This window comes from Mercenaria mercenaria, chromosome 12 (assembly GCF_021730395.1).
Source record: "Mercenaria mercenaria strain notata chromosome 12, MADL_Memer_1, whole genome shotgun sequence".
Taxonomy (NCBI): domain Eukaryota; kingdom Metazoa; phylum Mollusca; class Bivalvia; order Venerida; family Veneridae; genus Mercenaria; species Mercenaria mercenaria.
This window is the reverse complement of record NC_069372.1, coordinates 26,232,567-26,260,329: the sequence shown is the minus strand read 5'-3', so window position 1 is coordinate 26,260,329 and position 27,763 is coordinate 26,232,567. Positions and strand designations below refer to the sequence as shown.

General features: G+C 34.6%; 1 protein-coding gene across 1 annotated transcript; it reads left to right on the top strand.

Annotated features, from left to right (window-relative positions):
- On the top strand, positions 1-26,507 carry LOC123535107 (deleted in malignant brain tumors 1 protein-like). Its single transcript, XM_053519500.1, has 10 exons — positions 1-95; positions 213-269; positions 4,389-4,469; positions 4,906-5,028; positions 7,126-7,296; positions 7,476-7,646; positions 8,280-8,447; positions 15,835-16,002; positions 22,839-22,983; positions 26,273-26,507. Exons 1-10 carry the CDS (start codon positions 77-79, stop codon positions 26,433-26,435), a joined length of 1,266 nt encoding a protein of 421 aa, XP_053375475.1. The 5' UTR covers positions 1-76; the 3' UTR covers positions 26,436-26,507.
- The last annotated feature ends 1,256 nt before the right edge of the window (positions 26,508-27,763 follow it).

Genomic DNA, 27,763 nt, shown 5'->3' with positions numbered 1-27,763 from the left:
GGCGATACAATGTTAAGTGCCAGTCAGATAACAAACACATAGAATACGTCATTTGTAATCTAACCAGTGTCGGATAATGCGGTACAAAGAAAATGGTGAGATTAAGGGCTGAGCTTGTTGGTTTCTCGGTATTTACTGCAGTGCTGTTTTAATTATAATATGGACATAAAGTACACTTTATTTAATAGATAAATATTTCTTTATTGTTTTAGATCGCCAACGCTTTTGTTTCTTCTTGGCAGTGGTTTTATCGACAGTCGAACGTTCAAGTAAGTAGAAACGATCACTTATAAATTTGTATTATTCTTATCTTATTTTGTGAAATGATAAATATATATACCGTGCATCTATATCAGTCTATATTTTATGAAGTAACATAATAGATACAGACAAGAATTCGGAAGCGCATTGTTTAGTAAGAATGACTGTCTGTAGTATGTCAATAACTGATAAATTTTAAGAATATGTCTATCAATTGAATTTTAAACAAGCACATACTTCTCAAGCGGTCATTCTTCATTTTAGCTTAAATACCACGTTCGGTCATAAGGTCGATTGTTTCACTCTGATAAGTCGGTTTGGCGGACTAGTAGTATGTGGATTTTTATTGCAATTACCACATCTTATATCATTATTAATGTTGTGTTTTCTACATCTGTAACACTCTAGTCCGTCAAGTCGTATTAACAAGTCTAGCGAACAGTAGCACAAGGAAAGGAAAACTTTAACAAAAGACAAAACAATGGTTATGAAAAGCTTTTATCTCTTAGTTGTCCCAATTTTGGATTAAAGATAGCCCAGTTCTAAAGATTATCAATATTTCTTAAGGACAAATAATTTATGTTGATCTGGTAGAAAATGTGACCTCCAGAGTATCAATTATTTTCTCTATATTATGACCTTCTGGCTAGTGTTCGACTCCGGATGATCATGTTTCAGACTTTTACCTATACTTATTTAAGTTGGATTTCAGGCAAAGTAGATAGAAAATATAGCCTTTATACTGTTGAAAATATTTTCCTATGACTTAACCACTTGAGCATGTTTTAGACTGAGGAAGGTCAAACTAGACCTCGTAATTATAAAAACAAGTTCTAACCTGATTTAAAGTAGATCAGGTGTTTAAATATGTACTCTAGAGTGTTAACAAGCTTTAACCTTATGAAACTGATTATTCAGTTTCATTCTATGCCTAGACTTCATAAAAACAGTTATTTTGACAGGCTGTCATGTAGATTAAACCAAAGTGGCCTCCAGATTTTTCTCCATCTATGATTTGACTGACTTGGTGACCTGCTATTGACCACAAATAAATCAACTTTAAACTTGACATAGCATTTTTCAAGACAATAACTTTGACCAGGTTTCAAGCAGATTATGTTGCAACTATAGAATCTAGAGTAGCAACAACGTTCTTCAATGATTAACATTATGTAGACAAGAGTTGTTGGAGGACAGCAAAGCTCGTCTACTCAAAAGCCTTGTCACCGAAAAGGATAAAATAATATGAACATAGACATAAACAAGTACAAAAGGGGCAACCGATTTGAGCCACAGAACATTTCCTCTTATGATGTTCATACATCAATAAATAAGCAAAGTTCACAAAGTGAAATAACTTCGAAAAAATGAAAAACAGATTTATTGAACCTGCGCAGTTCATGTTAGACAATCACAGAGAACAAGACTTAAGTGTATGAGGTTTCATTTCTGCCCTATTAAGGACACACTTAGGAGTCAATTGACATTTTTGGCAATTTTGTTTTCTTTTATCGCATATAAATTCACCATATTTTTTTGTATCAGATGCCAAAAGTTTAAATATTAAACCTTTATTCGATGAATTTCGACAGTAGATACTTGGCATGCATTTCCAATAACAACCTTCTGAACAGAACAGACAGACTAAATATTTAGTCACGTATTTCTGGAACATCAGCTTTTGATTTACTGAATCTCAATAAATATAATGGGGTCATTCAAGGCTCTAGTGGGAGCGTTATTGGGAGTTGTATTGCCTGATGTAATCGAAATTATATGGGTGATTTACATCAGGTAAATATAACTGATTTTGATCGGGCTGTCCTGGTGCAGAGGGTTAATTATTTGTGAGTAATTTTCACTTATGTTCATATTGCAGACCTATTTATACATGGAATTGAATAATGATTGTTGTCCATGCTTTTCTGAATGTGGGGCCTAAAGATTTAGTTCTCATTATACATTTTCTTCATTTTCTCAGAACAGAAATTCACAACTTGGTGAAGTGTTTTATGTGATTCAATTCCTTTAGTTATGAAGGATATTGCATAAAACTTGACAGGCTGTTCCCTTGAAGGCTATTCTATTAAAGAGTATAGAGATGGTACCTAAACATTCAATTTGCATCTGATAATACTTTCTGTTGAAAAATTAATACCGGAGTACCTCAATTATATAATGGTTTCATACTTCATTTTTCATGCTGAAAGGCAATATTTATTCCGAAAACTTTGGTCCTACTTAGAAAAGTGAAGCCAGTGACAGATAACTCTTCTAGGACTATTTAGTTATCTGAATAAAGTATGCATAGATTCTGATGTGTTTCCCAAAAATATAGTTTACTTCAAGATTTAAAAATAATTATTCAAACAAAAAAGTTGAGCATGGTCTTTCGTTTTCAAGTAAACTAATTCAAAGACAATTTGTTTCATTTATTAGTGCCGATAGTTTCCAGGTATGGTATGATCATAGGGAAAAAAAACATTATTCGCGAGAAAAACTATAAACAGTCTATATGAACTTTACGACGTAGAATCCCTCAATATTTTACAAAATTCGTTTGCCAAGAATAATCAAGGCCTCAAAATGTATGAGTTAAAAACAGAGCGATAAAGAAATGTATATTCTATCTCATGGTCATACTAAAACCATAGCAAAAACTGTGCCGGAAGAAGTTATTTTACTTTTTATGACACGCACCCTATGTTTACAAATGTATCTAATTTGCATATTGACCGAGGCAAGCAGAAACGCATTTACCTTGCTGAATCTGCCCGTACAGAAACTTCTGTTAATAGAATGTGACATTTTTAGTATAAATAAAACGGTAGAATAAGTTATAAAGAAATGACAATCGCCTTCTTCTGAGAACGAGCTATTGATAGCCTCGTTCTGACGACCCTTTCGCTAGCCAATCAGAGCTTAACTTACAACATGTTGCAAATCTATAGTTAGCCTTTATTTTTGATACTTACAATTCTTATGTCGAAGTATGTCCGATAGCCGATAAGCTCAGTCGGTAAGCCACTTGCTCTGCAACCGAGGGGTCCCGAGTTCGAGCCCTGGATTGACTACATATTTTTCTTACTTTTTGACATTCGAACAAGTTATCTGATTGGTTCAAATAAAAATAGATTTGTGAAAATGAAAATAGCAATATTGGAAATCCAAAATATACAGAAGACGAATGTGAATGGGTCGTTCTCAATCAAGTACTTTAGTCAGATTGCTACTCCACTAAAATAACGAAGCCGATGACGCTGTCAAAAGTTCCCGTATTTGCTGCACGGTGCTATGTTAAAATATTGCTAGTGTGAGATAAGCGATATGCACTTCAGTTTTGTACTTGATTTGTTGTTGTTGTCTCTGAATATGCAGCCTTAGGTACCATCTCCAAAAAAATCACAGTATTTTGATAAATGAACTCATTCTTGCACTATAATATCACTTTTAATTCATCGGAGAAGGAAACAGATATCTCAAATAATTGTTTTGTCTGTAACTATTTTTTCTGGCAATTTAGGGAAACTTTGTGATACATTAAAAGTTTGGCAATTAATGGACCTCCCATACTGCACACAAAATTTTGGCTTATTTTGGCTCTCTGGTGAGAGAGTTGAATCTGTTGGAAGACAACTATTTAGTTCTCTTAAAAGAATTATGATGCATAAAACGTTCTTAAAATAGTATATGGTAAAATGGAATAGTTTAACCTGGTTTGCTAAATAGAAAAAGGGCTTACCTTTGTAAAATACTAATAGAGTTATGGAACCTGTGCACTGCATGTAAAAACATCACAGTGTACAAGTGTGTGAAATCTGAGTCAATTCCAAAAAGGTTGTTACTGAGATACCAGGTTCAGCTTGCATACAAAACTTAACCAAATCGGGACGCGGACGTAGACGCCGACGAATTGGCGAGTACAATATCTCTACCTATTGTTCAAATAGCCGAGGTACAATTGTTGCCTGCCGTTGTAAATTCTGAGAAAGTTTCTTATGTTTTCACCAAGGTCCCTTTTAACCCAAGATTCTGTAAAATGAGGTCAGCCAGGCAGTATTCCGATATTTACAAAACAGCACCCACTTTCTTCAGTCTGCTTTGGTAGTCTTGCATTTGTTTTCAAGGTGGTTTCATTTACGACCAAAGTGCTTCTGTACCAACGCAAACTGGAAATCAACTACAGTTAACAACGACAGTATCCACAGGTATGTAGAAACACTTGTGATAAAAAAGGAAACTACAGTGAATTAAATTTGCTTCCATAACAAGTGAAAAACGGGTCAACGGATGGACCGAAAGCCAGATCTCTTACGAGAAACAAAATAAATAGACGGTGTCTAACCAAATGTCTAGTTATTCACTAGTAAAATACTGTAAGATGTGAACAAACTACAAGATATCCTGAACACGACAGCTCACATGATAACTAGAACGTCCTTATGATGTCACATTACCCGGGTGCTTCAAGGGTTATCAGAGAAACGTACATTCTTGTTAAGAAACCAAGGTAAAATGCCTCTGTCGTTCGTTGTGCTAAAGTCGGAGCTTTGCATACAGGCTATGGAGCTCCCTTTACATTAGGATGACAGATGACTATGTAGTCCATAATTTAATAAAAATAAAGAATATTTTCTTTTGCAGCAAAAATGTGTGAAGACAAGAACGGCATAGATTGCATGATACTTAATTCGTCGGTCAACATATGCGCTGATTTCCAAAAAGCTAAAACGATTTGTAAGGAATATTGTGGTCTGTGTAACGTCAGTAAGTGTCAATTACGAACGATTATGTATGGAACAGATAGTAGATACGGCATGTGTAGAGCATTTTCGAAAGTTACTTCTACCAGTATCATGGCAATTTTTTAGATTATGAATATATTTGCAACACAGCAGAAATGTTTCAGTTTTATGGAAAAAAGAAGAATAACGTATTAATTAACATTAAGGCGGAATTCCAATGAACTGCTGATACATGATTGAAAATCAATGGTAAATCATAATTAATGGATCTTTGTTGCAACATTTTGTATTATGATTGGCTTCTCTTACATTCAAGGAGCCAGGTCCTGAATTATTTGATAATTTCCTCTACCGTGCAATGTTCTCAAGCCAAATTTAGCGTCTGGCCATATCACTGGATCGTAAGCTGGTACAAAAAGGCACACATTGGCTGCTAATTACTACCTGTTCTTCTAAAAATACATATAAACACACGGCTAGTATGCACTAGCGCCACCACCATGAAGTGGTGATAAGGAAAGGAGCTATCAACAGTTTTAAATTGGAAAGATTTACATTCTGTTATATATTTTTATTGATAGAACTTGTTTCAAAAATCGGAGAATGTAGTGCCGTGTAAGGACACTTTTACTACAGGTTGACAGTAATTTCGTTAGAATATTATGTTTCAAAGAACTTTTCTCCTGATTCGTACGTTTTTACATTTTGATATCAGTCTGTATTCAAACTATATTACGATGCATAGACATATTATTAGAACATTATCGCGCATGCAAATTATCTAAATGTGTATGATACTTACACGCACAAATCTTAAAATTAATGAAATTTCCCTTAGAAGAAATATGACAGTACTTTTTAAAAGTAGCAGCGCTATCGTATCAGAGATGGCGCTATTCATTAGTGGTGGCGCTGTGGCTTATGGTTTGCGTTGTCGGTTTGTTGCGACTTTCAAGTTTATTTCTCATAAAACTCCTAAGTCTAACAGTCCACAGCTTATCATATCCAAAATGATAATGTGTTCACCAAATAATATTTTCTGTAACATATTTTTTCGAGAAATATATCATTACCCATACTCTAACTTTGCTGCATTGATTAATTATTTACTTCTAGTAACAGCAAACATACAACATCATCATATGGATTTTTTCAAATATTTCTAAAACACGTCTGCAATGGTTTCCATCCAACATTTCATTTTTCTTAAATAGAAAATTTAGTTTATACTAATTTGTTTTAGCTCGATTGTGATGAAAGCTTCAAGCTTATTGGAACCACTCTCAAGTCCGCTTCCTAGAAAAACCAGTACTGGTGTCATATGAGAAGTCATGGTCGTGACCCCCTTATCTATTTCGCCAGGGGCCTCCGTAGCCGAGTGGTTAAGGTCGTTGACTCAAAATCACTTGCCCCACATCGACGTGGGTTCGAGCCTCACTCGGGGCGTTGAATTCTTCATGTGAGGATGCCATCCAGCTAGCTTACGGAAGGTCGGTGGTTCTACCAAGGTACCCGCTCGTGATGAAATCTGGAAAAGCTGCTGGAAAGTCGCTATATGACCTATAATTGTGTCGGTGCGACGTTAAACCCAACAAAATAAATAAATAAATCTATTTCGCCAACTTGTTCGTACTTATTATCATCATTAGAACCGTCTCGCACCTTAAAATGTTTCTTGATTCGATAGTGAGTGGCTTATCACTTGTTTATTTTGTTTCCAGGGTGATTTCAGTTTTATGACATATCTTTTGACCAGTAAACAAATTTAGCTCTTTTCCATGACGATATTGTATGGAGACTGTTTTCTTGTTGTAGTACACGCCTTCTATGGTATACTTGTGTTTATTGGAAATAATCCTTTCGGAGAAAATGGCTTGGCAAGATATTGTTATTTTTTTTAGTTTCTAGGAGAGGTCAACTTTTCCTTTGTAGCTTAAAAATCTCCATCTTCATTAGATAAACAGTGCATACAGAACTAATATTAGTGATACTTGAGACGGAAATGTTGACAGCTCCTTTCCTTATCACCTCTTTTTGGTGATGGCGCTATGGCTTAGTAGTCGTGAAACTGTAACATTAGCTCACAATGAATCTAAATGGTGTTTTCAAACACATTCAGTTGACGGAAAATGGTGCCCCTGGGAGACATGGTCAGCTTGTGATGCCACTTGTGGAAATGGTTCTCAGGTTCGAAACAGACAGTGCACATGTCCTGCTTCAGCTAATGGAGGATCTTATTGTGCAGGTGATACCAGCATGACAAAGGAATGCCATTTGGAACATTGCCCAGGTGCAAATGTTTAGTAGTATTCATAGAACTATAATAGAACAACTAATGCCTCGATATGTATGCAAATATCAAAAGTATTTTCTTAAGTCAATGAAAATATACAGTCAAGTATTTTCAGTATTTGTTTGAACCTTCAAGGATCGTATAGAAATGTAAATTATTTATATTATCTACCATAGTTCATGGCCACTGGGCAAGGTGGTCGCCTTGGGGTAGCTGCAGCGTCACGTGCGGAATAGGACTCGAACGCCGTGACAGAAGTTGTTCTAATCCATACCCAGGACCAGATGGAGATCCATGCTACGGTGATGCAAGAGATGACCGTATATGCTTCACCAGGGCGTGTGCCGGTACTCCATATTTTTTTAGACTCACTATTTATTTATATTAATGTAAAAATATTTTGAGAAAATAAGCAATTGTGTGAATTAATGTCAGTTACTATGTCTTACATTATTTTATACAGATAGGTGGACGGATAGCTCAGTGGTTTGCACACTGGCTTTCCAATCCTGAGGTCGGTGGTTCGATCCCCGGCAGCTACTCGGGAATTTTCAGAAACGCTTTTCAGTGTTTCCCACCTAACTAGAGGTGTACTGGTCAGGAACCCAGGCAATCATTGCGTGTATCAGTGCTATACACCGGGCACGTTAAAGAACCAGGCTGTCTATTCGCAACGAGCTAGGCTAAGTTAGCCGGACAAGCCTGTATCTGATTTCTGATCTCTCTGTCGTGGGGGCTTTGTCTCACTCTGTCCCTCTGGTCAGATCGCTCTGTGTCTGTACTAGTAGAGGATGAATTATGCGCCCCGTGTGGCTGCATTTGAACTAAAGCGCCTTTGAACGTGAAATTGATCATGAAAAGTGCGCTATATAAATCTGGTATAATAATAATAATAATACGGAAATTTTCTTACGGCAACACTTACTTTATATGTTGTTGTAGCAACATATCTATAAAAAGACAAGTTCTCTTTTGAGCAGAAGGTGCATGGTCTACATGGTCAAGCTGGAGCACGTGCTCTGCCTCATGCCTAGGGGGACTATCAACAAAGACCAGACTGTGCAATAATCCACCGCCATCAGCATTCGGACATGCATGTGTAGGAAATAATGAGGAGACCAATGCTTGCAATACTATTCCATGCCCAGGTAACGTACAAATGTAACTTATACCATAGATGACAGATTCGAAATGCATCAGCAAAAAAGTAATCTTTAACCTTAAAAGTCATCATCATGAAATATGATTTTTATTCATCAAATATGAGTGTTAGTATTTGTACGCACAAGCTTTTTTTTATGTTTGCAACAAAGAAAACACGATTTAGTAGTTCTCTTATTTTTGTATTCGAATGTCCGGCAGCTTGTCCTATGAATCGAGTTTTATTTCTGGGCAATTAAAACACCTAATTCAAGTAAGTAAGAATTTCAACAATATACGTTTTTGGATACACAAACTACCAGTTAATATGACCACCATTTTTAAAATGACTGCCTGAAACTCAATCAAAAATATACATGTAAATAGTAAAGGGTGGTAATATGGCATGTCCTTTTGTCTGCCATGGCGCTGGACAAGGTTGAGCCAGAGGAACCAGACGGGAACCCGGCAAGTCTTATCATTGATGAAAGGTCCACCTGGAATCAGGATGCCGAGCCTCCGGCTTTCACATTCCCAGGCGGTCCTTCCAAAGCGAAATATTTTGGTACTTCCAAACCTGTCGCGACATGCACCAGGTTGGAATTTTCAGACTCTAACCTACCAACGGCCCTATTCAGGGCTACACAGATACTTCAGAAATGAAAGAACCAAAACCTTCATTTTCCGAAACATACTTCGAATCTCTGATGTCTTGTACCTAAAGCATACCGACGCAAGAAAGAAAGTTTGCAAGTTTATATTTGTTTTATGTTTTCAAGTACTCGGAATAACAAAGTGAATTTGTATATAAAACTTGCATATATATTGCACATATTTGCCGTACATTTGATCCCATCGGGCATATATGGTACCTTCTTGGACGCTGGCCATGAAAGCTTTTATGTTATTAACAACAGTCGTGGTCTTACAGTCCTTGTGGAAAAATGATGTTACGTGCAACCGATGCGGTCAAGAATCATTGATTTGACACATAGAAAAGGTGGAAACAATCAGTTTTAAAAATATTTTTATAAAAAAACCCCAGACAACTGAAAGTTTTAAAATTAAGAATTTTAGTTTTGACACCTACGTTTTTATGCTACTTTCTACAGAACAATTACATTTCGCTACAGAAAAACAAATTTTCCACTCTTATGTGAACAAATTATTTTTTCATTTTGAAGCAGTAAAAATATTTGAAATCGGCGTACTTTCAACGAATTTTATGTGAAATACCACGTCACATTCCATTAATAAAAATAGCACATCTATTTTTTGGATGTAAATAACTGTCATAATGTCGGGCCGTAAGAAACCGAGACAGAAACGATTATCAATTATGTGGAATAATAATTAACAGTTCGTAAACAGAAACATAAAGGTTACGGTCAAATCATCTTAGTATACCTAAATCATAGAACTACTGCTTGCGGTCGCCGTTCTTGATTGTTTTCATCCGAGAATTATTTGAAGTATTGGAAAACCGACAAAAAATACTGTACTTTCAATTTCACGTTCTCAAAATAGGTCTCGGTAATCTACGTAAAATTAGCGACTACAAAGTAACAAAAATGGAATTTAATTATAACAGTTGACATCTGCAGTCTGAAACCGTAAATGAAATGCATAAATTCACAATTCCGTGGAAGGTAGCTTTGACGTGGTATAAAACACGTCTTTCAACTTTGATTATTATAAGGGAACACACTGCATCTTGTAGGCAGATATATATCTCATTTTTTCACCAGTTTTTACATCTTTTTACACGAGTTGGTTGTTTGTTCTTCTATCTACTTCATGGTTTTTAGTTATATTCATTGTGCTCGAGGTATAGGCTGCACAATATGAGTCTATGAGGCTACACAAAACTGCTTCATTGTTTAAGACGGATAGGACCACGGACTGGGTGTACAATGAAATTGAAGAGACATATGTTAGTAGACTTTATTTCTAAACGTCTTCTTTGCAATTCGTAGGGTAGAGTGGCCTTGTCCACAGGATGGGATGAAATGAAATGACCTGTACTTAGTTCAAACCCAAACCAGTCGAGCTCAATAATCTATACCCAGACTTGTCTGTGTACTTCATTGAGCTAGAAGATTCAAAAAGCGTTTAGAACGACAGCAAACTACTTCAGAATAGATAATACCTTATATTGGCGGACAACATTATTTATTTTTTCTAAATTTCATTTAAAAGATACGACATTTAAAACAAACATACAACTCGGCAAAAGAATGTTTGTCAATGTCACAGCTTTACGAGAAAACTGAAACAGGGATGACATCATGAGTTTCTGTTAGTATAAAGGGACAGTCATCCAGGATGGTGTATCATTTATGCCTAAAAGTAGTACTTTACTCAGATATTTCGAGTAGCTACAAAGATAAAGAAGAGCAAAAGAAGCATCGTTTAGATTACAAGAAAAAGAAACAAAAATTAGCTACCAGAAACGAACGGCGGGAGCTTTGTGCAGAAAAACGCAAGAGAAAAGAATAACACAAATAAAAACGACACGATCTGACAAGCAATAACAAATTACTTAAACATTAGATCCATATTCTTACGAAAAATCAAGATTGCACAATATAATTCATACATATGACACACCCTATGACTTTACCTAAGATTTATTCAATGTGTTGGTACACCAGATAAAAATTGGGGCTAAACCAAGCCGAGTAATGAATTTCGAGCCTTTGTTGACCATCCCAGCTTGAAACTTGGAATACATGTATCATTTCACAATGTGTCAGCACTAATAAATGCTTTCTTACTTGAAAAAAAATCGAAAATATCTCAACTGCATGCCGGAATTACATTTCCGTGTTTAAAGGAGCTGGCAAAGACAGACGAAAAATATATCATAGGCCTGTACAGAGAACATGACTCAACGCTAAGTTCTGGTCATGCGGTTTAAGAGTATTTTTGTAAGACAAGTGAAACCGGGCGGGGCCATTCCCCATCCCAGAGGCATTATTTGAACAAACTTGTTAAATGACCACATGATAAAGCTACAAGCCAATATTTAATCCCTGGGTGTAATGGTTTTAGAGAAGATTTTTGAAATGTTTTTTATAAATGTCTACATGTGAACTCAAGAACGGGGCCAGTTTTGACCGCATGGGCATGGTTTGAACAAATGTGGTAGAGAACTAGTAGACAATATCACATGTCAAATATCTAAGCTCTGAGCCTTGTGATTTTTGAGAACAATATTTTAAATGTTCTTCTTTTAAATTGCCATGGCAACCAAAATTATGCATGGTTTGGAAATCCTTGAACACGTTTGGTAGAATATAAAAAGAATATCTTTGGCATGTTTCATTAACTTTCGTCGAACAGTTCCAGAAGCGGTGTCATTTGGAGAAATGTGTGGACGGACGGACAGATGATGGACAGTGACTGATCACAATAGCTCACCCTGCTCTGGGCACGTGCTCAGATGACCAAATAATACGCAGACAACATTATCAATTTTCACGCCTAGCAAGCTACAAGTGAACCTTTGTTTACCCAACAAACCATGTGAAAAGGTAAAGGTAAATTAATACATGTTCACAACAGGGTTGGAGATTATAACACCATCACTATGAGAACGTGATTCTCTGGATATAGGTTTGAAGTATTGTTGTAGATACACAGAAATGTCGTGTTTGTCTAAAAGCTCTGAAAGACAGGAGTTGAAATGAAATTGTTGGACGTAAGGATGAATGCCTCATATGCCTGAATCTGAACGTCCTTCAGATAACATCTTTTTAAATTGAGAGTCGGTTTTATACAAGCGAACGCATGCCGAATTTTGTTGCACTTGGCAGTTTTGCGATGAATATATCCGTTCCATGCTATTCCTGCGGTATGTTACCTGAACCCAAAGAAATGTTCGTGGACTAAAATACTACAATTGAATTTTGTACTTGGTTGTTAACAGACATCAATAAGAGATCCAATGTCATAGCTCACAATTTCCAAGGTTATGACGGACAGGCTTCTTTGCGGTTTATTTACAGTAATACCACCCGGATGATTATTGTGAATGGAAGGAAACTCATCTCCCTCAAAACCATGGAATCTGAATAATCGATTTATGGAGCTTTATCAGCCTTTTCCAATAAATTTGTTTTTTACCCAATGGCTAAATGTTATTTTCAAAGTGGAACAACGATACTGAATTCTTTCCAAAACTATGTGGGACCTTGTTTGGTCTTTGAGTACTACCATTTTTTGAGCAATGAAACCCGAAGTCAGTAAAGCCTTTTTGAATGGTGTCAGGAACAATAGTTCCATCTTTGAGGTTTTACAGGTCACCCAAAGCTACAAAAAAGGTATTTTCGATTAAATGCACATCTTGTTAGAAGTGGTCACGGTGATATGCAATATCTGTTGATTGTAAATGATAGCATCAATCTTTGTACCGCTTGCGTCACTTTGGCTTATATCTGTCACCGTGTTCACTGTAAAAAATCATTGCTAAAATGAGATTTGGTATTATCTCAGATGCAGGACATCTAAACACGATAACTTGCCGAGACAACTACCATAGAGACATCAATCCGTCATGCATTGAATTTCTGGGAAGTGCGTAAAGTTCCTATTTCGTTGATGGATACTGTTCCGAGACCAACTCTGTGTATATGAGTTTCTATAGCGTTGGACTTGACTCGTGTCTAATCTAAGTTTTTACCCCAGTTGGGATGTGAGGAATCGTTACTTGTTAAAGACCATGAATGCATTGTATCTAGAAACCTTGAAGTTTCACAAGAACAAGGTTTTCGCATTGGGATAAAAAAAAAAGTTAGACTATATTTCCATAAAGAGCAGATCACTCAAACACAGCCAGGGAGCTATGCATCGTAATGAAGGCTCGCAACAAAGAAAAAACGGAAAAAAAAACACTGAAGCATAAATATTATAGCAGACGGGCTGTTTCATCAAACAACAAGTACATTCTGATTACATGCAAGATGCTCTATTCCCTACACCCATTACCCATTATGGTTACCTGTCCTACTGTATTAGATTTCTTTTAACATGATGAGTTTATTGTCATCTGTTATTCTGAATACCTTTATATGTGTCAACACACCAGTGTTGTACAAAATGTAATTAGTATTTAATCCTGCAACTTTTATTAGATCGGATCTTGTACTTTGATAAAATTAATGTAAATCTATGAGTCTGATAAATACCATTACTGATAGTCGTCTGGGAAAGTGGACGGACGGATAGCATGAAATGAACAAGATATCAAGTATGTAACGCTAGGTTAAAAACTATGGTTATGAGTGAATTTTCGATGTCACACAGCGTGTAAGGTCAAACGTATTATCTTGGATAACAATACATGTACAACTCCAATGGCTGTTTAGAAGATGTCTAGAATATGAAATCCTTTTCCTAATTAAGGATTATCCATACCGTTTCAAAAGGCAAAGAAACAGAAAGGGCACATGAGAATTACAAAGACTTTCAGTTTAAAGCACACCAAACATGTCATTGTAGACCAATATAAGACCGTGTCTTACAGATTTCTTTATTGTAAAACATGTTATCGAACATGGCGACTGAGTTGTCTCTCAAAATCAAAGAGTTGACGGAGTTGTATGTGGGTAACATCACTCCTAAACATATGGATGATAATGAAACATTTAGCTTAGCGTTGATACCAACTGGAGCTCGCTGCCAATTCAACCAATATGCAATGCATTCTTGTTTTGTCGAGCATAACTGAATAAGGAAATCAGACATCAGGTCATGGGCACTGTATCACAGTGTTAGATTCTATTTGTCATTGTCATTTTCATTGGCAGCGAGTCGGAATAATTGTTTCCAATAACAAGTCAGTCCGACAAAAACGTTCTCCTTTGTGAAGTTGGTCAAATGCTAAAACAGAATATAATATGTTTTATTATAACATCTACGTCAAGTTCAGGGTCGGTAAGTATAGTTACTTTGGGCTGGTGTCTTTACAGTTATAGACCTTGAATTATTAAAAATTGCCGAAGTTTAAATCATATGAATCACATGGTAAAAATTTATTTCGAAATCAGCCATTTTGAAATTATTCTCTCCAAAAAATTACAACACAACCACAAAGTTAAAATTCCATATGCATATAAAGGTGCTAGTGTAAATAAATTTGTTATGACGGGCGTATATTGTGACATTCTGACACTCTTGTTTGTTGTTGTAAAAACGTTCCTTAAGCTAGTATAAATAAAAATGTAAAACATAATATCAATTTGTCATTATTACTGAAACAATCATGGAAGAAGGTGGTGTACTTTTTAACTTCTTTGTAATATTTTATCTCCAGACGAAATGAACCTTGGAAAACACGATTTATCAAATAATTGATATAATTGAAATTAAAACGCATGAGTTTCACATTGTACCACAAAAAGTTGTGTGTTGTCACAAAAATGGCAGTCCTCAGGCGCCTTGAAGCATTTTTAGTACACTGAATACAGTTTATACTTTTAGTAAGTAATTTATAAACAGATGAGTTTGTAAAACTTATTCTGAAAATGAATACATTTTGTATTTTTCAGGTGAGCCGACATGATTGGTAAAGTTTAATGTTTTAATTTACAACCGCTTTTTTTACAAAATATTGTAAAATTTATAAGACTTACATTGCATTTTTATCAATAAAAGCAAACTGGCTGCACAATAAATGGATGAAAAATTCTGCCGTAAGACAACCAGCCGATTATGGTTCGTGGTTTGATTCGCGTAATTAGATGAAAAGCGATGAAGGTATGTATAATCCAGTTAATATTCGCGATTTTTCCCTAGTAATATGTATGTTTTAATACAAATAATAGCCACGAGAGTGCCAAGAACTAGAAGTATACATTTTAACAGAATATCTAGATAGTAAACCCAAATTTCATATTTGAAAACGTCAACAATTACTACATATAGTTTTGGCAACATAAAATCAAAATGTTTATCTTTATTAACAGTACTGTGAATTAGGCATAAAATAGTATAACACTGTTAACATGTACAGCTAAACACAGCATAAATGTGTCTAACATAAAGAATGGAAGTTTGTGTTACCGCATGACATTTAATTACGAGTGATGCTCTACATATACAATCAATTTATAAATGAAGTAACATTCAAACATTTGGTGAGTATTTTCTTCATTGATGTAAACATCTAAAGATACAAACAATATTTTAGTGAAAAATGGCCATTGGATGTATCAAAGATTCACATTTTCAGATAATTTTTGGTTAGCCGTATTAACAGTTTTGGGACAATTAGAATACTCTATACTGTGTATCTAGTTTAGATTCGAGTTGTTACTTAATGTGTCAAGTTGTCTAAAAAGCAAATAGATCCAGAAGGCTCCGATCGTCCATTAATTTTGTTTTATTGAAAAGTTGTGCACGGGCATTGGACATCATGGTCCAGCTGGTCGACATGCGACACGCACTGCGTAAAGAAAAGGACAAGATCTTGCACAAATCCAGCTCCATCAACGTTCGGTCATACCTGCAGTGGAAATTCGGAAGATAAAGACAACTGTGACCTGCTCGCGTGCTCAATAAGTATATATTTTAGTAAAAACATTTACACATATATACCTTTTGTACATGAAACGCCAGTAAGTTTACCATAGATTTAATTTTACATACATTTTTACCAATGCATGCTTAAATATTTAAAGGATAGGAACAAAGGTATGGTTAGCCCTTCTAGAAAGTGGCCAGTTTTTTTGTGGGAAACGTTTAAGTGGTAATACAGCTAATATCTAGTTGTGCAAATGAACAGACAAATATGAAGGTAAACCATGTCTTACTGTATGTAGTCATCATATTGTATTATCAGAAGAAATAAACCAAAATATACATAATGATTTCGTTGGTATGGTATACAGACATCATTTGTTCCCTACTGGTTGAAAATCAACATTGGGGACTATAGGATTGTCTTATTCCGTCCGTCCACAGTTTCGTGTCCGGTCTATAGCTGTCATTCATCAAGGGATTTCGATATTGCATGTCACAAATATTTCCTTTGATAAGACGACGTGCCATGCGCAAAACCCAGACCCCTAGCTCAAAGGTCAAGATCACACTTTGAGGTCAAATATCAACAAGGCCTTTTACCTATCCGGTCTGTAACTCAACAACCCATGAACGGATTTTATTTCTTTTTACTTAGCACAAATGTACCCAATAATATGATGTGTCATGCACAATTTTCAGACCCCTAGCTAAAAGGTCAAGTTCACACTTGGCAGTCAAATATTAATACAACATGAACAGGATATGTTTCGTACCCGGTTCAAAACTTTGTCATCTATCAAGGGATTACAATATTGCTTGGCATAAATGTTCCCCAAAATCAGACAATGTGTCATGCGCAACACCCGTAGCCTTAGTTTAAACTTCAGTGTTACAATTGGAGATCAAATGTCAATCGTTTCGGGGTTTTTTACCTGTTCGATCCATAACTTTGCCATTCATCAATGGATTTTAATATTAGTGGGTATAAATATTCTCTTGGATGAGATAACGTGTCAAGTGCAAAAGCCAGACCCTAACCTAAGGTCAAGGTCAGACTTTGAGGTCAAAGTCAAAAGAGTTTTTTTCCTGTCCGTTCTGTTACTAAACAATCTATAAAGATATTTTAATATTATTTGGCACAAATGTACCCATAATAAGATGATGTATAATGCACTTCTTTCAGACCCTTAGCTAAAAGGTCAAGGTCATACTTGGCACACTTTACATGGCATGAACAGGGTCGTTTTCGTGTCCGGTCCAGAACTTTGTCATCCATCAAGGGGTTATAATATTGCTTGGCATACTTTTTCCTATAATCAGGCGACATGTCATGCAAAACACCCAGAGACATTGCTCAAAGGTCAGGGTCACACTTGAAGATCAAAGTTCAATAGCTTTTTCCTGTTCAGACCATAACTTTGTAATTCATGAAAGGATTTTAATAATAACTGAAATAAATATTCTCCTGGATAAGACGATGTGTCAAGCGCAAAACCCAAACCGTTAGCTAAAAGGCCAGGGTCACACTTGAAGGTCAAGTTCAACAAGATTTTTCTTGTCCGGTCTGTTACTCAACAGTCCTTAAAGGGATTTTGTTATAACTTGGCACAAATGTACCCGATAATAAGACGATATGTCAAGCGCAACATCCAGACCAATAGGTCCAAGGTCAAGGTCACATTGCAGTTAAGGCTTTTCCTTCAAGGTCAAAATCTCTGTCATCCGTTAAGAGGTTTCAATGTTACTTTGCAAAAATGTTTCCCATAATGAAACAACGTGTCAACCTTAACCCTCATTCAAATGTCAAGGTCACAGTCAGAGGTCATATGACAATAGGGCATTTGTTTTCTTTCTGATCTATAACTCTGTCATCTATAAAGGGATTTTTATATTACTTGGCACAAATGTTTTCCGTAATGAGACAATGTGGCATGTGCTATACCCAGATCCCTAGCTAAAAGGTCTTGGTTACACTTGAAGTTCAGAAGTTAACACTGCTATTTTCCTGTCCGGTTCGAAAAATATTTCAATAAAAGCTCATGTGCCATATGGACCTAATTCAAAAAAAAATGTTGGTGTATTTCTTCAGAATTACTTCACTCTAATATGATTATTTCTGACATTTTTTCTCATATTTTCCAACAAATTTCAAACTGAAATGTCATAAAAATTGAAATTAAATACTTTTTATATTTACAGATGCTCTAAGCATTAAAAAACTATAGATTTTTGTATATGTAAATTTAAATCCAAATGTTGTGTTGTAATATATTGTATATATAGTATAATATTGTTTCTACATCATTGACAAATATCAGATCATTATTTTATAATGCAGTCTGGAAATTTAGATGCCTCCCAGTAGGGTACTTTGTATTGCATGGCAATACTTTACATGTTTATAAATATGAGGCAAGACATTTAAAATGCAAACTTGAGCGCAAGTTGTTAAAATCCAAGATCAAGTAATAATCAAATATACAAAGATCATGTGCAAATGTAAACAGCCTTCTAATACGGAGCCTCGAATCAATCATTACTGAAATAAAATTGAGTCAAGTAGCCGTGACTGTCACAACTTGTTTAAGGTTACTAAATACCATGGTATTTGCGTATAAGACACGTAGATAAGACGTTGTCTTCGGAAACTTGGCATAGGTCCTAATAAAGTCACAAAACTACAAACCCTTATCCAATTTCCTATTCATTTTGAAGTTTTTGAAAAAGGTTATTGATAGATATCTGTTAAGAGCACCATCTAGATGATAACAAACTTCGGGACAGAAAATTTCATGTTTACTCAAAACTTCAAGTCTTTACACGACCATTGTCCTGCTTATAAAAAGGAAGTGCAAGATATTTACGGATAGTTTAGGAACCTATGATCTATAGACACCATGCCATTAATTGTCCCAACGACTCTAACCGTGGTTTACGGAAAACAGGAGCTTTGGAGCTAGACTATGACATACTCTCCCAATCAAAATTAGAGATCATAGCACTACTTTTAACCGTATGTTAAAGAATTTGGAACTTCATTGAAAATCTCTTTTAGAATATATTTCAGTTTTCAACGTATTCGTATGGTGAAAGCTGTGGACTGAAGATCTTTCTCAGGGGATTAGTTAAATCTCCGCTTGGGTCACTTTTGTTTTAGTTTTTTCTGATTAAGTGCGTTTAAACATTGTTCTAATTGTTTGTTTTACAGAACTCTACTAAAATTCATAAGTTTTACAAATTGATAAGGATATTGAACATTTAACAGAGATCAAGGATGAAAACTCTGGGAATGACCGATTTGAAATATGACTTTTTGACAATCTAGATTAGTTTACTTAATATATGGGTTTCATATAGATTGTATGTGTTTTCTGGTAAATTGTATTAGATATTTCCGTACCTTGTGTTTTTGATAGTATTCTTGTTAGATGTTATTTTCGTTTTGTCGAAAAACTTGAACCGTTTTAACACAAACAATAAATATTAATTTATAAAAGAACAATTGGGATTGATTTTAATTAGATCACGTCATAAGGTATCTATAAACATTTAGTTTATCTAAGTACGATTAATATTAAAGAGAAAACGTATTGTAGGTTGTCTAAATTTGCTGATTTTTGAAACTTAGGAAACATGATAATGGGTCTCTGGTTGGACGAAAATGACTCATATTTTGGGAATTAGTATGTCTATACATATTCTTTTTTATACATGTATAGCTTTTTAGTATTCTTCCTAATGCAAATGATAGTCTCATAACCTGAAAAACCCATTTTGTAAACTGACCGAGTAATCTTGTAACCATGGTTGATATCTCTGTTCGTTAGTTAAGTTTGGTATTATAGCAGAGCTACCGGCGCCGCTTCGCGTCGCATTACGGTTAGGTGTGTTAAAAAGAAAATGAATATCGAGTTGAAAATTCGTGGTACTTTTTGGAATCGGTGTTGTTCGGGTTTCTTCTAGTACACTATGCTCATAGTAATTTATCGGAGACAGTAGACGCTTGCTGTTTACGGATGATAAAAGCGTCTCGCTTACTGCTTTGAACATTGAATAAAAATGTAAATGAGCGTTATATTATAAGAAATTAGCGCTAAATATATTTTCTAAGTAGACAAATAAAATAAAATACAATATTTTCAATGTGAAACGTTTTCGTCACGCTGCCGTGACTGAAATTTATTGTAAATATATGTTTGCAAGATGTAACGTGATAGTTCCATTGTGGCCTAATGGATGGCGTGTTCGCTTTATAACCCAGAGGTCGGGAGTTCGGACCTCGCCAGAACCATACTTTTTTAACTTTCTATTTTTTTTTTTCACTAGCTTTTTATTGTATTTATCATGAATTTTGAAAACATTGTAACAAAAGTTATTCATGTAAAAATTTAGTTTTGTTTTGATGTCAGTTTCCAATGTACTGCCTGTACAGTAGATGTAACTTTTAAAAAAGTCTTTTTGGTTAAACTTAACATGCATTGAACTTTGAAACACACATATTGCTTTTTTCCCCTTTCACATATATTTCATCCTATATCTTAAAAATTACTCACCAGAGTTTAACTCTTGGAAAGAAACTATTGGCTATATGAAATGATGAGAATTATCAATAACATCAAAAAGGTTCCTACTACCATCCCTATTCTATAGAGCTAAAATATTAACCTTAAACTGTTAACTTGGCAGTTCAGTAAATTAAACAGGGCTTTTCAAGCATTTTGGCAAACAGTGTTTTACTCTGAGTAAAATTCTGATCATTAACTTTAAAAAGTGGTTTGTCTTTTGAATTTAATTAAAACAAGCTTGGTACATGTAAATGATTGTTTGTTATTTTGCCATACCAGACGTCTATCATAGCAGTATTTTTGCCTGAAAGTTGGACCCATTCTTCCTTGACGTTCCTAAAAGAACCGTAATTTGACAGTAATGCCATTAAAAATTATAATATTCATTGTCTACGATCCCTAGATTACGTAAATCTTGATCTCTATAAACTTTGGAACTGGAACATAAACTATTTACATTAAGTCCTCATTTCCAAACATTCACACGAAAAGAGACGCAATTTCTTAGGCTTTAGGCCTAATGTGATTATGTTTTGATTGGTTTCTATGATAATAATTTATGTAAAATTGTTGATGCAGTGCGTTTTATAATAAGAGAAATTATTCAAATACGTTTTCCTCTTCATTTTGGTGCAGATGTAAATCAATACCAAACTTTCTTTTGTTTAGAATATTTGTCGAGTTTTCACATGTCGAGATTTAATCTTAGTCTAAGACATAACAAACTTATATTGCATTCATAAATCATGATTTATCATAAAAACAAATAATTGTAATATATTTAATAGAACATAAACTTCCTAAAACGGATCCATAATTCCAGATGTTTGCAGCCACTGCAATAACACCACTCCTTATTTTTTTATGGGGCACTGGCATTTTCCAAGGGAGCTCTGCCTTTTAGGTAGCACTTAATTTTATATTATTTGTTTTTATTATTATTATTATTATTATTATTATTTTAAGATACGTTGGTGCAGTTTTAAGGTCAAATTTAAGCTATTGTTATGTATTATAGTAATAATACTAATACGCTCATTGGTAAGCGAAATCGACTATGGCAGTGCAACATAAGTATAAATGTTATTAAACAAATGTGGAAAACAAAATTATATATATTTATATATTCCAAGAGCAAAGGTTATAAGAGTCATACATGTAAATTTGGAAGAATTTAAAAGCTAATTTAAAGAAAATACGATACTTCTCAAGTGGTACTCAATCATCGTGGGAAATTATGAATAATACTGCTTGATTTAGCGTCCTGAAAGGAAAATTTAAACTTGAGTCTCTATGACATTGTCTTAAACACCGAAAACAATAAGCTATTGTATAAAATTTCAAAATTGAAGTTATAATACTTTATGACTCAGAGTCTGAAAACCAAAGAATTATTGAAAGTTAGTAGGAGCCCCGATATCTTGGCTTTTGAGCCACTGACCTTAAAAAAGCCATATTCATTTACTCTTCCTCAATGGGTACCAACAAATTATTGTGTAAGTAAAATTTGTAAAAAGATCTTTTTAATGTATTATTTGGAACTAAGCAGAATAGTAGATGTCTGAATGAGTCTGTTCTTGAAAGGTAAAGAAATGTGATATACACCCCTCACGCCCCTTAGTGCTGGCGTAAACTGAATTATACTATACAGACTTATACAGAGTTCAGAAACGAAAATAAATCGATTATACAGATTAAGATTTAAATAGGTTCAGGTATCATATCTTTCAACTTATTGTCCAGAAACGGATCCCGTGATATTGATCTCGAAAATACCTACTCCAAAATTAACAGGGATCTTTCTCAAGTAGTACTGTAAGTTATTGTTGTGATAACTATCATGTTTTCTTACTTGGAGTCCAGAAGCGTAAATGTTGACAGACCATAACATAAAACATCCGGTTTCAAAAGGTGGTTATTAAAAAGCTTTCACTACTAGCGTTACTGAAAATTTCATTTATAACATTCATTGAAAACTTTACTTGGCATAGTAGTCTGTTAAAAATATTGAACGTTTAGGATTTAGATTTCAATCTACATATCAAAGTAGATAACTGCTTGTGTTTATTGACCCGAATTTATTTTATGATATCTATTTGAACTATAAAGCCGTTCATTTATTTTCTTTATTACACGGAATCAATACATCTTTGTTTAAATTAGGGACATAGTCAAAGTCTTCTACATAGTAGATTCGAAAGAAATATAGTAAACACCGTGATAACAATGAAATGAAGATAAGGTTACGAATAGAATGGATACTTCATATTTGCCAAGCCGGAATTCAAATAATATTTTGCTATTTCACAGAGCTTCGTGTGAGGCTTAGAGGACTCATCCCTCAATTGGGACGTGTGGAGGTGTCTTTCGATGGCGTTAACTGGGGCACTGTGTGTGATGATAATTTCAATAGCCATGGTGCAAAAGTAGTGTGCAGAATGTTGGGACTTTCTACGTAAATATAAAAACACTTACTTACTGTTCTATATTGAAAAAAAAAACAATAGCTTTGAGTCACAGAGAGTATTGGGTGGAGAGAGCGGCCGAAGGAAAGTATATCCATGAATAATGTTCCAGAATCTCCATAAACTATTCCAATAATTAACATATTCTTAAGACTTCTAACTGAAGTTAGTTTTAAAGAAAATGTAATAATCTCGCTTTAAACCAAATATGCTATAAAATAGAATCTAAAAGTCCTAACTATTCCACATTCGACATATTCCTAATAAAAACTTTGTTTTGAAAAATGTTGCATGTATAATCAGGGTCCTTTTTCAACAAGAGTATCCTAGAATCTTCACAAGGTAAGCTTTGTGTAAAAGCTAGTCTATGCTAATGTTCGGCATAAGATAGACGGCGAGATCTGCGAAGGACATATACAAAATGTACCGAAATACTATCGAAAAGTCACGCAAAAATGAAACAACTTTCATTTACAAATGGGTCTCTCTGGGTTAATATCTTGCAATAGCTAGTTCTCTGCTTGCCATTGTAATTCTATTTGCTGGCACAGAAAGCAAGATGAAGAACCTCCATGGAATTTAAAAGCTTCGGTTTTTTCATTGAATTAAACAACTATGATCCTATCGTAATACGACCCGTTGAGACGGGCCAGGAAAGAAAGTATCTATTACTTCGCTCGTAGTAACCTGGTATTTTGAATGTACTAAAGATCTGAATGTCATTTAAACTTTATACTGTTTTATCAAAAGTCTGCGTTTCTAGCTCCAAGACTATGATATATCTTTTTATATTTTTATGATTGAATATAGTTAACTGAGCCAGTCTGTATCCTATGTCTAATATCATAACATAAGTCCTCTGTAAAAATCTCTAAAACAGACTGCCTTTTGTGTCTATGAAATGGAATTAGACAAAACAGGGGAAAAAATGTTGAAATATATTTATTATCAGTCTAGTGGCTAGTCTAGCGCCGATCGGTCTACGAGCTTATAATTTCTTATTTGGCATAATATATTTCTTTATGCATGGAAGGTGTAAAGGAATTAATAATTGGAAAGTGTGTCTCAAAATTACTTCATCTATGAATTTAAAATTTACCATATTTACATACATTACCTAGCACAAGTAATAACCACTGTGGCATAAAGGTGACATATGAATTCTATTTATTTATTGCAAAACTCGCGAACCAACGAAAATTTTTTTGTTCATTTTTTATCCTCCGCCGAAGATTGAGGGATGTGGATTTGCGTTGATAGTTTTGTCAGTCCGACTGTTCGTCCGTTCGTTCGTGCGTACATGCATCCGTCTTTCCGAAACTAAAATGATTCTAAAAGAATTTAAGCTAGGATCATCAAATCTCTCCAAACCTCAAATGATTATTAATTAGCACATGACCTTTGCTCCCTTGATTTGGTGACAAATAGGGATTTGTGATTGACTCCAAGTAACCCTAAATGGATCTTCATGAAATGTAGATCACTTTCGTCGGGATCGCTTCAGTAATTGCAGAGGTAATGCCCTTTAATCGTTTTACAATCCATAAAAGTATTCCATTGATGGACATTCGTCAAAGTTCACGCAATTATATATATATATATATATATATATATATATATATCTGTGTATGATTTGATTTTGCTTTCTTTTGTTTTGTTTTGTTTCGTTTTATTTTCCTAAAAAAGGAACAGACCTATTTGGTCGTCTCAATATTTTATTAAAGAAAAATCCCGAAACTACTTAAATAATGTGAGATTATTTTTGTTTGTAAATAAACTTTCATTTTTTTGACAATATCTGGAAGAAGTTCGACCTTTTTTGAACATTTAAAGCAAAAGATATACCTAACTAGATATGGACATATAGGTATATAGGTTCTGACTACAATTCAAAACAAAGTTACGATATCTGGTGCGGACTTCTAGATGCCAGGGGAGCTCAAATATGGATGTATGTTAGAGTAATCTTAAGTATATGAAGTCACTATCAGACTTTGACCCTTGTTGCATGTAAGGTACCTACAGATACCATTTATGAATGTGTAGACATTTTAGGAGTTACTGTCACATCGGCACAAGTATATGTCATACAACGGCTTTCAGTTTTAAATTCTTAAATTCATGGACAATATTTAACAATATTGTAATGTATCTACCTACTGCAAGTAAAACTTAATGTTTAATGGAAAAATATATAAAAATAGATTAAATAACTTGAGACATCTTTTTAAAATTTCATTTCACATGAGCAAATACTTATTATCTCAACTTTTCAAAAAGTAAAGCTATTGCACTCGTCCCAGCGTCGGCGTCGGCGTTGCCGTTGGTTAAATTTTTTGATAAAGTCAAATATCTCTGTTACTATCAAAGCTATGGATATGAAACTTAAAACAGTTATTTACTATTAAAGTCTTCATCAGGAAATACAATCCCCATAACTCTGGTTTGTATTTTGACAGAGTTATGCCCCTTTTTAACTTAGAATTTTTAACTTAAAGTTTTTACTGGCAAAGCTCTAATTCAGAGTCAAGCACTGAGAAAAGTCGAGCGCGCTTCATCAGACAGCTCTTGTTATATAACCTCTTTTATGTAAGTTACTCGAACATAACTTCTAACATGTCTTAATCTTTTTAAAATAGCAAATATTCTATGCCAATATATTGTAAACTTAAACATGAGTTTAAAAGTTGTTGTTATAGTATATACTGTACTGTTGCCTTAGGAGCAAGAGTTTTGTTATTTCTCAGACAAAAACAATGTTGAAGAAACAAAGACTTGTGGAACTAAATTAATTATCACTGTATGCCATTATCAGTATGTGGCGGTTAAGCAGAATTGAACATTTGAAGCATTTACATGGATATATAATATGTATATGCCTGATGGTCAATGTAAATTCTCATATAGAAGAATGCTATGTAGATATCAACAATATTAGAAGAAATATTAGTTCATTTTGAACTTAGAACTCGGTTTGGTAATTTCTGTACAAATAATGCTATTTCTAACTCCTGGGGATCATATTGCAATTTATCCAAATCTGTCCAGTTCACTTTTCATGATCAATATCGTTTTAGCAATAAGTATGTGTAATCGGACATGTATTTTCCTTTTTTTTTGCATGTGTTTCCAATATTGAATAGCCCTTTACTGTTAAACACTTTGTTAATCTCAGACAATACAGTGACGTTTTCCGTTTGAAACGTTCCTTATCTGATATCTGACAGCAATATATTATATATCTGCTACATCTCGTTACTCTCTAAATCAATTTTACAGATCTTCAAGTACTTCTTATACAGCCGGCGGAGGCAGCGGGCCAATCTTCCTTGATAATGTCGAATGTAACGGTTCAGAAAGTAGTTTACTTTACTGTAAACATAACCGATGGAATAGCGAAAACTGTGATCATTCCGAAGATGTTGGTGTTTATTGTGTGTAATGAAGTACGTAGGTCAGATGCAATTAAATAACATTACATGATATGTAGAATAAAGATTTCTTTTAAACTGCGCCCTCTTCTTTCTTTTTCATTTTTATTTTTAAGTATGTGCAGAAAATATTTTGTCCGAAATACTGTTTAGACAAATTGTAAATTGTATGTATAACTTATGATTTCAGAAAGTTATAATGTGTCTGTAAGACACAGGATGTGATCCCACTGGTACATTTGTCACAAATGAGGGGCAATAGTTCAAATCTTTGCAGTCTTAAGGGGGTATAGCCTCAACAAAAATATTACATAAAGGATTCATTATTCTAGGCCATGTACGTTTTGAGCTATTAGCATCACAAACAAACAATCCACTATTTTGTCTATTTCAAGGACCGTAATTCTGTAACTAGCGCTAAAATCAGAGGAAGAATGACAAGACTTTAGTGTAGAAAGTCACATCATGATAAAGACTCATTAATGCAAGGTTTCGTGAATTTACATGAAATACTATTTTTAACAAGGCACGTCATTAGATGAAAATGTGCATTTTTTACTATTTCAGTGGACATAACTCTTAAAACAGGTGGCGGACCCAGACAAAAAATAGGATGTGCGCAAGTTTATAACATGTTAGGTTTCATCAATTTATATGAAATACTTCTTGAGCCGTGCGCGTCACAAGGTAAAAATGTGCATTTTTACTATATCAAGGGTCATTACCTTAAAAATATGGGGCGGAGTCAGACGAAAAATAAGAGGTGCGAAAGATCAAATCACGATAAAGTGTTACGGTCGCTCTAGTATAGCCTCACGTTTAAAACCAATCTCTAACAACTGCGCCAGGGAGTCGACACTTTGGCTCAGTGGTTAGAACATTGACCTTCCACCCATGCGACTCGGGTTCGAATCCCAGCAGAGGCATTTTTTATTTTAAAATTCTCTACTCTTTCCTTTCTGTTACGCTTTGAAATGCGTAAGATTTTAAGCACTAGATAGTCCTATCCTGGACCATCTTACGAACATGTGTCCGCAACAGAGTGCAGTGTAAACACATTCCATACCCTTAAGAATATGACACCTTCGACTGAGCAAGGCCATGCCGGTACCTACACAATACGTCAAAAAAAGATGTTTCAACACCGCATATATAGGAGACCTAAACATGGCTGACATTTCAACGGGTTCGAAATCCGCATACACTACACTTTTAAGCGGCTATTAATATTGAGAACATTTGTCTCAATTTCTTGTTTCGTTTTCTTCCTGTAATAGCCACAGACGACCACCGAACAGAAAGAACTTTGCAACCTTTTTCTAAATAATCCCTTAAAGGG

Coding starts and splice junctions, on each gene's coding strand:
- LOC123535107 (XM_053519500.1), top strand. Junction 5,029..7,125: donor TTGTGGTCTGTGTAACGTCA/GTAAGTGTCAAT, acceptor AAACACATTCAG/TTGACGGAAAATGGTGCCCC. Junction 16,003..22,838: donor CCTGCTCGCGTGCTCAATAA/GTATATATTTTA, acceptor GCTATTTCACAG/AGCTTCGTGTGAGGCTTAGA.